The sequence below is a fragment of the Nicotiana sylvestris genome, chromosome 6 (genome assembly GCF_000393655.2).
Source record: "Nicotiana sylvestris chromosome 6, ASM39365v2, whole genome shotgun sequence".
NCBI classification, from domain to species: Eukaryota; Viridiplantae; Streptophyta; class Magnoliopsida; order Solanales; family Solanaceae; genus Nicotiana; species Nicotiana sylvestris.
In genome coordinates, this window is record NC_091062.1 from 45,217,618 (window position 1) to 45,230,403 (window position 12,786).

A 12,786-nucleotide genomic window follows, 5' to 3' on the forward strand; every position below is an offset into this window, starting at 1 on the left:
AAATATGACATAAGTGTACAGTTAAAAAATAGCTTTTAGATGAACCAATGACTATGACGTGGTTTGGGACATTGCAACCCTTCTTGCTACGGAATTTTGAGGGTCTTCCTCAAAATTCTGCCCCAGTTTAATGGGTTGGTGATTCTGACTATTGCTTGCAATGATTCGGCTGAAATAGCTTCGGAATTTTGAGGGTCCTCCTCAAAATTCTGCCCCAGTTTCCAATTCTGGGGAGAAAGGGGAGGGGCGGAATGAAGATTTTATTTAATTGTGATCAAACCTATAGGGCTGCCTACATATCCCCTCTTAAACGGGAATCAGGTCAGGCGTAGTTCAATTATATCGTGCAGGGAAAACATAAATATCACACATAGTAGCGCTTGACTGCTTCTGAATTAATTGGCTTTGGCCAAACTTCTCCGTCCATTTATGCGATTATGAGGGCTCTTCCTATCAGAACCTGGTGAACCATGTACGGACCTTGCCAATTAGGAGAGAACTTCCCTTTGACTTCATCTTGATGCAGAAAAATTTTCTTTAACACCAATTGTCCCAATGTGAACTGTCTTGGCTTGACCCTTTTGTTGAAGGCTCTGGACATTCTGTTCTGATAGAGTTGACCATGGCAAACTGCGTTCATACTTTTTCTGTCTATGAGAGATAGTTGTTCATAACGACTTTTCACCCATTCTGCGTCATCGAGCTCAGCTTCTTGTATGATCCCTAAGGATAGAATGTCTACTTCTGCGGGAATGACGGCTTCTGTACTGTAAACCAGCATATAGGGGGTTGCCCTGGTCGATGTGCGAACTATGTTGCGATACCCCAATAAAAAAAACGATAACTTCTCATGCCACTGTTTGTGCTTTTCTATCATTTTCCTCAATATCTTCTTGATGTTCTTATTGGCGGCTTCTACAACTTCATTCATTTGAGGCCTGTAGGCTGTGGAATTCTTATGGCTGATTCTGAAGGTTTCGTACATACTTTTCATTAGGTCATTGTTGAGATTAGAGCCATTATCAGTGATGATCGACTCTGGGATTCCGAATCGACAAACAATACGATCGCGGACGAAGTCTGCCACAACTTTCTTAGTTACTTCTCTGTAAGATGCTGCTTCGACCCACTTTGTGAAATAATCGATGGCTACTAGGATAATCCTGTGTCTGTTTGAAGCAGTGGGCTCAATTGGACCAATAACATCCATTCCCCAAGCAGAGAATGGCCAAGTGAGCTTGTTGCATTGAGCTCATTTGGTGGCACTTTTATTATGTCGGCATGAATTTGACAGCGATGGCATTTCCGGATGTACTAGACGCGATCTGTCTCCATAGTCATCCAAAAGTAACTAGCTCGGAGTATCTTCTTTGCTAAAACAAAACCATTTATATGTGGACTGTAGGTCCCAGCGTGAATCTCCTCTAGCAACTTGGACACTTCTTTTGCGCCGACACACCTTAATAATCCCAAATTCGGAGTCCTCCTATATAGGATTCCTCCGCTGTGAAATAAATTGTTAGACAACCTCCGAGGTGTGCGCTTCTGGGTATGATTGGCAAGCGCCAAGTAATCTCCTTTTGCCAAATATTCCTTGATATCATGGAACCAAGGTTTTCCGTCTGCTTCCTCTTCAACATGGGCACAGTAAGCTGGCTGATTATGAATTTTCACCAGTATGGTATCAATGACATTCTTATCGAGATGTTGTATCATGGATGACAGGGTAGCCAATGCATCAGCGAATTCATTCTGGATTCTGGGAACATGTCTGAATTCTATCTTTGTGAACCTCTTTCTCAATTCCTATACATGATGCAGATACGGAAGTATCTTGGAATTCTTGGTTGCCCATTCTTCTTGTACTTGATGTATAAGCAAGTCTGAATCTCCGATTACTAACAGTTCTTGGATGTTCATGTCAATGGCCATTTTGAGCCCTAAGATGCAAGCTTCGTATTCGGCCATATTGTTGGTGCAGGGAAACCTGAGCTTGGCGGACACTGGATAATGCTGGTCGGTTTCTGATACCAAGACTGCTCCTATGCCAACTCCTTTGAAGTTTGCTGCTCCATCGAAAAACATTCTCCAACCATCATAGGACTCTGCAATATCTTCTCCTACGAATGATACTTCTTCATCAGGAAAATACATTTTCAGAGGTTTGTATTCTCCATCCACGGGATTCTCAGTGAGATGATCTGCCAGGGCCTGTCAATTGACCGCTTTTTGAGTTACATAGACAATGTCGAACTCACTCAACAGGATTTGCCACTTGGATAGCTTGCCAGTGGGCATGGGCTTCTGAAAGATGTACTTTAAAGGATTCATCCTTGATATGAGATATGAAGTATAGGCAGAGAAGTAACGCCTTAGCTTCTGAGCGACCCAAGTCATAGCACAACAGGTGCGCTCCAAAAGAGAATATCGGGCCTCATACGGAGTGAACTTCTTTCTGATATAATAGATGGCCTGTTCCTTTCTTTTTATTTCATCATGTTGCCCCAGAACGCAACCAAAAGCTCTGTCCAACATCGCAAGGTAGAGTAATAAGGGTCTACCTGGCTCAGGATGGACCAAGACTGGTGGTGTTGACAAGTACTCTTTAATGCTATAGAAGGCCTTTTGACAGTCATCAGTCCATTTGGTAGCGGCGTCCTTTTTCAACATCTTAAAGATTGGCTCACAGATGACTGTGGACTGTGCTATGAACCGGCTGATGTAGTTGAGTCTTCCCAAGAAACTCATCACGTCCTTCTTGTTCTTTGGCGGTGGTAGCTCTTGAATGGCTTTGAACTTTGATGGATCAAGTTCTATTCCTCGGCAGCTCACGATAAACCCAAGCAACTTCCCGGCAGGAACCCTAAATACATATTTGTGGGGTTCAGTTTCAGGTTGTACCTCCGTAATTTGTCAAAAAACTTCCTCAGATCTTTTATGTGGTCAGCGGCCTTCTTGGATTTGATGATAACATCATCCACATATACCTCTATATCCTTGTGTATCATGTCATGGAAAATGGTAGTCATGGCCCTCATGTTGGTGGCCCTGCATTATTTAGGCCGAATGGCATCATCTTGTAACAATACATTCCCCACGGCTTAATGAAAGCCATTTTCTCAGCATCTTCTTCATCCATCCAGATCTAATGGTAACCGGCGAAACAATCCACGAATGACTGCAATTCATGCTTGGCGCAATTGTCAATCAGGATGTGTATATTCGACAAAGGGCAGTCGTCTTTCAGATTGGCCCGGTTGAGATCCCGGTAGTGGACACAGACTCTGACCTTCCTGTCCTTCTTTGGGCTCTGGCACGATATTGGCTAGCCATGTCGGGTATTCTACAACATTGAGAACTTTAGCTTTGACTTGCTTAGCGACTTCTTCCTTGATTTTCAAACTCATATATGGCTTGAACTTTCTGAGCTTCTGCTTTACCGGCGGACATGTCGTATCGGTCGACAGTTTGTGATCCATAATAGATGTACTTAGATCGGTCATGTCGTCATATGACCAGGCGAATATGTCCTCATATTCCCTTAGAAATTCTATGTATTCCTTCTTTTCTGATGGCGATAAGTGAATGCTGATTCGTGTTTCCTTGGCACTTTCTGCATCTCCCAAGTTAACAATTTCTGTCTCGTCCAGGTTGGACTTAGGTCTGTTCTCAAAGTTCTTTACTTATTTGACAATTTCCTCTAGTGTGTCATCTTCCTCTGTATCAATGTCTGTTTGTTGCGTTGCCTCATTGCATATCATAGTCACGGGTTTATCAAGCTAAGTAATAGTAATGCTGTATAAATAAAGTAATAAGAGAAAAATAATAATAAGTGTTGATTCATAAAAAAAGTCGAAATGCTTTTGATAAATTACTTAATTGTTTTGAACATTGAAGATCTTATTGCGGAAATAAAAAAATGTGAAAAGAAAATCATCTAGTAAATAAAAACAGTGCATGATTCTTGTTTTAGCCTTGCTACCCCGAGGCTCTCTAGGCTCTGGTTGTCCTGATAGTCCAGTTATTGAGGCGTGCTCCTCTGCTTACGGCTTGTATGGAAGGGCCTTACTCCCCCTCCTCCTTAAGGATAACACATCAATCCATATCATTGTCTTCTAAAAACAAGTTTTTCACTGTTGCGAGCGCCTCTTCTTCGTCAGTCCCATAGACGACGTCAGCTATTGGAAAGTCTATTCTATGTGCGGTATCGGCTGCTTTAGTGGGTAGTAAGGACCACACCATAGAGGCGACCAGTTGTTGAACTCTTCCCAAGTGTATTCGTACCCCAAGCCGAAAGTGGTGCCATGTTTCTTGAGTGTTATGGGTTTAGCTATTCCTTGGAGGTTTTTGCCGAGTCCTTGCCAGGCTTGTACCCACTCCAATTCAATATACTCTTGATCTTGTTATCCCACCACTTGTCTTTGTCGACAACATTGACCCGCTCGATGCGGTGGTAGGTCTCTCTACCTAGCTTTCTTCTCTCTTCGATTGGTTGAATGGTCTGATGACTGTATATGGGGTTTCTACCGTCGCCGTGAATGATCACCTTCTGGTGATTCCATTCGAATTTTACCGCTTGGTGCAGGGTTGATGCTATGGCCCTAGTAGCGTGAATCCATGGCCGCCCCAGCAGCAAGTTATAGGATGCGGGCACATCTATTACTTGAAAATCAACATCGAACCAGGTTAGTCCCATCTGTAGACACAAGCTAATCTCACTGATGGTGGACCTTTGAGACCCATCAAAAGCTTTACGTTGATTGCTCCTTCTTTGATCTCGTGCAACCCATTGCCTAACTTCTTGAGTGTTATTAGAGGACAGATATTAAGGCTGGAACCTCCGTCAACCAGGATCCTAGTGATGAAATAGTCGTGGCATTGCACAGTGATATGTAGGGCTTTGTTGTGACCTAGCCCTTCAGGTGGCATCTCGTCCTCATAGAAGGTGATTTTGTGGCACTCTAATACCTTTACCACCATATTGGCCATTTCCCCGCCAGTGATGTTGCTTGGAACGTAGGCTTCCTTAGCACCTTTAGCAGATCATTTTTGTGTGCCTTGGAATTCTATAGTAGCGAAAGGATGGATATCTGTGCTAGTGTTTAATTCAGTTGGTCGATGACCGAGTACTCTTTGGCCTGTATTTTTCTCCAAAGGTCGTCCGGACCTGTCTCAATGATGGGTGGCCGGTTGGAGGCCTACTTGCTGGACTCAGCTAGGTACTCAGGGGTATATACTCTCCCCGTTCTTGTCATTCCCTATGCTGCAACAGTCTCTTCAAACTTGACCTTGCCTTTCCTCCTAGCCTCGGCTATGTAATCCCAAGGTATAGCTTTTGTGTGGAATGACGGCATGACGAACATCGCCACTGGGATCGATAAGGCCACTTTTACTTTGAATGGGACATGTTCTTTGGGTGGCAAAATTGAAACTTCAAATGGTGCTGGTGCTTTTGCTGATGGCGCTGCTTCGAACTCAAGAGGGATAGACACATCTACCTCAATGACCTCAGATGGTTGGATCTGGACCATGATGGGGTTGAGGGTAACTGCTGGTTTCTTTGGATCATCGCCTTCCGTGATCAACCCGATGGATCCCTCGGGATCCCAATCATCCTCTACTCTAATCATGTGAATACTCCCGCCCTTATGGTGCGATAGAGGGTTGTTGCGGACATTTGGGGTGGGTTCCTCTGGCACAATAACCTTATTGTCGATTACAGACTTGATATTGTCTTTCAAGGAACGACATTCGTCGAAGGTGTGTACCTTCATGCCGGAGTGGTATGCACAAGACATGTTTGGGTTAACCCACTGAGAAGGATTCTCAGGGGTTGTAGCAGGGATGGGGGTGACATAACCGGTGGCTTTGAGTCTTTCATAATGGGTTCAGCAATGGTTGTATATTGTTTGGGAGGCCTGCGGTCAAAATTTGGTCGGGGTCTAGGGAAGTTCTGACGGGTAGGAGGTGACTGATAGTGGGATGGTTGAGCATTATAAGTTTGGTAGACATGTGCGGGTTGGGAATATCTGGGCGAAATAGGCTGATATATGGGAGGTGGAGATGGTTGATAGGCGGGTGATAAGGGTGCTTGATAGTTCGGAGTGGGCTGATATGTGAGTGGAGGTGTTGGGTAGGTTTGGTACTTGATAGGAGATTTGGTTCTTTGTGAAACCATCGCGGCTCCTACGTTCCTCTTTTTGGACACACCACCGGACTTCAAGGCCTTATTTGTAGCTTGCAAGGCCTCGAAGTTTGTGACCATACCGCTCTTAATGCCTTCTTCAATTCGTTCCCCTAGTTTGATAATGTCAGAAAATTTGTGGCTTTCGATCATCATTATTTATTCATAGTATTGCGGGTCTTGGGCCCAGACAAAGAATTTGTTCATCTGTTCCTCCTCTAAGGAAGGTCTAACCTTAGTCGCTTCAAAACTCCAGCGAGTAGCATACTCGCGAAATGTTTCTGTAGGCTTATTCTTTAGATTATGGATATAGAACACATCCGGCGCATTCTCTGTGTTAAACATGAACCTGTCTACGAAATTGGACGCCATGCCTACCTAGCTCGACCATTTATTTGGATCCTGGCTGATGTACCAAGATAGCGCATCTCCTTTTAGACTACCCATGAACAGCTTCATGCGGATTCTCTCATATTTCACTACCCCAACCAGCTTGTCACAATACATCCTCAAATAGACCCTTGGATCACTTGTACCGTCAAACATCTCAAACTTTGGAGGTTTCTACCCCTCGGGCAGTTCGACATCGGGCTGTATGCTGAGATATTCATAATTCAACCTTTCAATTCCCTTGTTTCCTTCAACGCCCTGGATCCGGCTAGTCAATTTCTTAAGTTCTTCAGCCAGGTTCCTGATGAGCAAATCTTTATCATCAGACTCGGGTGTTCCTGAGATGGGTTGGTTGGAGAGTGGCATGGTTTCCACGTAGATGGGGGTTTTATGGTGGGTGTGGAAGTGGTCATTTATGGGGTTTTGGAGTTTTGGGAGGAACAACGGGGTGTTGTTTGTGGTATGGCAAGTGTTGCATTGTGTTTTGGGTGGAACAGTATAGGGAGCGGGATGATTTTGTTGCTTCGGGATGTTTTGAGGTGGTGTAGGGTTTTGAGTATTGGGAAAGGTGATATCTGTGGTGCTGAGTGAGAATGACAAACTTACTAGATTCTGAACCTGGTCAAGCTCTTCCTGGAACTTTAGCAATTTCTGTTCAAGCTGGGATACATTTTCCTTAGGAACCTGAGTACCATGACCATTAGTGACCTCTACCCGTTCAGTTGAATTCTCCTTTCTGACGCCGTTCATATATTCCATCTTGCCTTTGTTCTTGTTTTTGATTGGACTAAGAGGAGGAGTGGTGGAGGGCCCCTGGATCTTGTGGAATAGGATGATGTTGCCAGAGTGCACGAACTAACCTTTGGGGAGGGGAATAAAACAAAAGTCAAAACAAAAAGGTAACCAAGTTAGTGAGGATTATAAAAAGTATTGCAGTATTTAAACACATAGTGCGGGAATATAAATCGTGTCCTAATTTGGGAGCCTCATTATGCCCGAGGTAGGCCTATCCACAAGTTGATTTGGAAAACATAGAATGCTAAATGCTTTATTTATTAAACAAAATAGACGAATCCCAAAACGACAAATAAGCAAGAAATAAGAATCACTAATAGCCATTGGCCTTATTACATTCTATAAAGCGAAAGGATAAACTCCTATCTATTTTATCCCAGAAGGACCCTCCCCAGATTCGGCATCCGTTGCTCCATCGAACAACTTCCCCAACTCGCGAAGTCCCAGCAATAGGTAGGTCCTGGCCAAATATCCTTCTTCGGTTCCCTCACCATTTTGGCAGTCTTCGACCCTCTTGAAAAACTTTCTTTCTAACTCCACTATGCCTCGCTCCAAGTATCCTAGTCGCTTGTTGGCACTAACAGGCATGTCCTTCCATTCCTCAATTAACCTCTGGTTAGATTCTTGTATCTCGCGGTGCTCGCTTTCGCACTCCCGAATTCTCTTGTGTAATTGGTTGTATTTGACCTGTGCCTCGGCCCTTTCATCTATAACCCTGTGACCTTGAGCAAACCTCGGCTGGCCTAGACCATCATGGTTGTCTTCCAACCAACCCGAGTAGAAAGGAGCACAACCAGCATGATACCTGTCTGGCTCAATGGTATCTCTTCCCATTATGATCTTGCAGTGCCACGTATGCTATGCTTGGCACTTGTAAGGACTATCATCCTCTTGGAAGTCAGCTCAGAAATGACTCATCTTATCGACCCTAGGTATAACCTGCTTCCTACCAGCTTGCCTCATAACCCTAAGCGGGACTTAAGGGAATATCCCCTTAAGACCAATCAATATCAGAAAAGGTGCGTCTCTTGATCGGGCAATTAATTCCTCCGTTGGAAACCATTCGAACATCTACTGAATTTGCTCCTCGGTCAAATTATCAAATAGTTCGACCCATCCTTTAGCATCCTCCGGCTGAGCAAACATATCGGGGATGTAATTCATTCGCTTTGGGTGATGGAAAGCGATGTGATCATCCCAGTCCCTACGCCAGATCTCTTGTCGATATTTTCCTCTCTGGAGATGTTCCATGAGCCAGAGTTGGAGTAATAGATTGCGACCTTCAAAGTGTTTTGCTCCTTGTTGACACTTCTCCAAAGCTCGGTATATGTCTACAATAATCATGGGTACGATGCTGAACACCTACCCATCAATCCCTTCCATTAGGGTTTTGGTTACCATAGCTAGCTTGGTGTGGATCCTTGCTTTCTTCATTGGAAACACGACCTGCCCCAGGAAACAGAACATGAAGACGAAAACTCTGCGGTGGATGTGTCCCAAATATGTGAGGGAAAATTCACCAGAATAGGTATGGTAAGATTTTCTGTGACCGTACCTTTCATACAAGTAATCAAAAGGAATGTATGAATCCTTCAAGTATGTTAATTTTGGATTCTTCTTCAAACCCATCATTTTAAGGAAGCTCCTACCTTTGCGGTTCTCAGACATTAGAAAACCCGGAGTTTCCCACACCAAACCGTCCAATCCTCCTATTTCCTCTAGCAAGGGTGTTATTTCAATGTCTCCAAAGTGGAACATAACCTTTTCACAATCCCAAAACAGTGTGGCAGCTTCTATGATCTTGTTATTGGGTCGAATTTCCAGGAGGGAAGGTAGATTTCCTAGATATTTTCGAATGAGAGTCTGATCACTAGAGTGAAGATCTTTCCACCAGCTTAACAGTCTTGGGTGGATGTTGGTAACCATGTTGAATCTGGGGATTTCGTGCCTTATTATCTGCAAAACAGAAAGGTTAGACCCTACCCCCACCAGACTCGACTATTTAACATCAACAATTAGCATTAATCATTCAGTTCTCCAAATAAATGCACATAATATGACGATGTCCGTTTGGGTTTAGGGGGGGAACCCAGTGGACTTTGGACAGGGCTATCTTAAAGGATCATTATGCGGACAACATAACTGATTCTAGGTTTGACCATGATGCATGCACAATTAAACGGAGTAAGATTTCTATGGGGTCTTAGACTGGTACCCTTGAGCGTACAACTCAAGGGGAAAGGCTCGGAACTGTCGACTGCACCGCTGATCGACTAGTTTTACCGCAAATATGCCTTTCCAAATTTAGGGAGTAATGATATAGGAAGAGTGCAACCATTCATTAAAAGCGTTGCTATAGTATTTGTTTTGGCACGAGTGGAGTATGATGTTGAGCATGATTATGCAATAATTAAAATCATGTTGACATGTATTAGCACATTAAGAAAGTGATAAATACAACAGTTTCATAATTTAAAGCAATAAAGGAAGGAAAACAAGGGAGACATGTCAGTTTTGCTTTTTTAAAGAAGAAATTAAATGCTAAAGGGAATTTAAATAGATAATTGCACACAGAGAGAGGTACAAATTCACAAGAATAATCTGAAATGGTAAAAGCCTAAAATCCCCAGCAGAGTCGCCATGCTGTCGCGCCCCCCTTTTTTCCCTCATCGCGTCGGGAGAATTGGGTTAATGACATTTTGGGTATGTGACAACTCGTTCCTTTTTGGAACTGGGTTTTGCATTTGAAGAGTCACCACCTAATGATTTATGGTGAATTAGGACACCTACAAGGTTCAATTACAACTACATTTTTTGATAATCAGAGATAGGGTAAGGGCTTGAAATTATCCTAAGGGGAAGGTGTTAGGCACCCCTCAGGATCCACTAGTGTGGCTCCCGGCCAGACAATTCTTTGTGAATTTGGTACAATTAACATGTAAGCAGGTAAGGGTCAAATAAGAGGGGATTTTAATACACAAATGCTTGAAAGTAAACAAAGTTTAAAAGAGTAATTATTAAAGGGGTTGATTTTTGAAAAGGAGTCACAATATTTTAAAAGCAAAGAAAGAGAGGGGAAGGGGGGTCCTAGGTTTATTTATAATATGGATCACATCAATGCAATACCCGATAATCACTCCTCAAAAGAGGGGCTACACGTGGTATTAACGCACTGGTCATCATATCCATATCTACCTTTCCCACCCCGTTAACGTACTAAAGCATGGATTGGTGTCGACTATTATTGCATGCTATTACCCGTCCCATTCCTATTAGTCCCGGACGCACTTAGGACTACTATTCCTAAAAGGGAGGGATATTAGGCTAACTTGGAGTTTCAAAAGTGAAAATATCTAAGGCGACATACAAAACATATAGGAAAGCACAATAACAGGGGAAGCACATAAACAATGAAGGCTCATATATACCTCCTCAAACAAAGCAATCAAATAGCATGACTCAAACAACAAGCAGGGTCTGAAAATATTAAGGCAAAAAGGGAGTTTAAGTTGTTGAAGTAGACCAATTTATTACATAACTCAGATAAGAAGTCCGAATCAGGCCTACCTGCTGGTTGTAGCGATTAGTAATAGAAACGGGTTTAGCTTTATTGGTTGGTATTACATAAGGTTTGCCTAAGTGTTTGGGGCACAATCCTATGAGCATGGTATCTATTACTGATTCAGAATGTGGCAAAGCAGTAACAAACTTAAAAAAATGAGCGGTTTGAAATCCTATAGGCATGCTTGCTAAGCCGTGTTAAATAGGGAGATTAAGTTACTTAAAAACTGGTTCAGAATAGACTGATTTTAAATTAGACTAGTTTCAGATTCTGCAGATGATGATTGTCACACCTCCTTTTTTCCAACACCCCGGAAGGGTATAATAAAAGGTGTTTTTCCAATTAAAGGACAATCGAAACGTGATTTATTTATTAAAAGATTGAGAGTCACCACTTGGGAGATTTATGGTGTCCCAAGTCACCGGTTCAAATCCAGAATCGAAGAAAAGATTGACTCTGTGTTACAGTCTACGAACCAGAAATCCGAGTAAGGAATTCTGTTAACCCGGGAGAAGGTGTTAGGCATTCCCGAGTTCCGTGGTTCTAGCACGGTCGCTCAACTATTATTATTGACCTAGTTATCTGATTTTGGTACATATTTTAACTTATGGTGTAATTTTGACTCTATAACCGCTTTTATTTAATTTTATGAAAGGTTCAACGTTACATAAAACCTGTTTTGAACCGCGTCACATAAATGCACCCGCAGTTCGCAACACATTTTATATAACGTTGTTAGGATTTGGATTTGGGTCACATAAATTCGCACCCGAGCTGAGGAATGTAAATTGTTAATATAACGCGCCTAAAGCAACTACGCATTTGCAAATTTGCGAAGGGCATGGAAATTCAACTAGATGGCACGCCTCGAATTCTAAGGATCAAAACAAAATTAATTAAATAAGGGCCGTGCATTTGAGATTTTGTTCGGTTCGGCGCACCTCGAATATTTACTCAACCAAAACAAGCTACGGATGTTCATAAGTGATTATTTTGCTAAATGGAAAAATATGCTAGCTTTATGACTTAATTGCTTTACCAATTCATATATGACATGGCGTGAACCAACATATCATATTTGTTTTAATCCCAATCCAATTATGTGTCTTCCTAAGACTAACAAATGGCCCGACCAATGTAAATGCTAACCAAGCAGCCTATCAATTAATAAGGCAATTGGAATTCAACTTAACGAAATTCACATTTTTTCTCAAACAGCTTATTTTCCAACTGAAGACGGAAGTTACAGAGTCTTATAGCAAAATCATGAATACTAACAAATGACAAAATAAATACAGAGGAAGAAAATTATATTGAGAGTTATTCAATTCTTATACACCAAGAGAATAATGCAAGTCCGCCGATTATTACTGGCTTCAAATGATTACTAGTTTATATCTAAAGCCTTTAAAAGAGAATAGCCATCGAAGTAACTTAAACAAACATATACCAACATTCTATAGTTAATAACCAAATTCCAAAATTCATTTTTTTTCAACTAGAAGAAACTAAACTCATTCACCTTAAATTATAATAAAGTCCAAATCTAAGAGGAACCCAAGTTCAAAATCCATAGTAAACGAGTTCAATTATAGTCCACCCCAATTTAATCCAGATTCGACCAAATAACAGACTCAACCAAGGACCTATGCATTTTATGGAAGATGATTACAAGATTTCTTGAATGTTAACACAGAACCGATCAGATTTCGAAATTACGACGAACTCATTGCAGTAGAAATGAAGGATAGTATTTCAACATACTTCAGATTTCCATTCAACTTAAAACCCAAACAAATCAAACCTAATAACGATTTGATCATGAAAGCAATATTAAACTCCAATTTCAACGATT

The 12,786-nt window shown here is 42.1% G+C and overlaps 2 protein-coding genes across 2 annotated transcripts; both read right to left on the bottom strand.

Moving 5' to 3' along the window:
• Positions 1-427: 427 nt before the first annotated feature.
• On the bottom strand, positions 428-931 carry LOC138870544 (uncharacterized). Its single transcript, XM_070148360.1, has one exon. The coding sequence runs from the start codon at positions 929-931 to the stop codon at positions 428-430; it is 504 nt and encodes a 167-aa protein (XP_070004461.1).
• A 383-nt stretch (positions 932-1,314) lies between these two features.
• On the bottom strand, positions 1,315-3,038 carry LOC138870545 (uncharacterized). Its single transcript, XM_070148361.1, has 2 exons — positions 2,902-3,038; positions 1,315-1,759 (listed from the first exon to the last, which is right to left on the bottom strand). Exons 1-2 carry the CDS (start codon positions 3,036-3,038, stop codon positions 1,315-1,317), a joined length of 582 nt encoding a protein of 193 aa, XP_070004462.1.
• Between the last annotated feature and the right edge of the window lie 9,748 nt (positions 3,039-12,786).

Bases quoted from the DNA above. Each gene is read 5' to 3' on its own strand.
- LOC138870544 (XM_070148360.1), bottom strand. From the start codon at position 931: ATGAATGAAGTTGTAGAAGCCGCCAATAAGAACATCAAGAAGATATTG.
- LOC138870545 (XM_070148361.1), bottom strand. From the start codon at position 3,038: ATGAGGGCCATGACTACCATTTTCCATGACATGATACACAAGGATATA. The intron at 1,760-2,901 runs GTACAACCTGAA...ACATGTTCCCAG, and splicing joins TTTTTTGACAAATTACGGAG to AATCCAGAATGAATTCGCTG.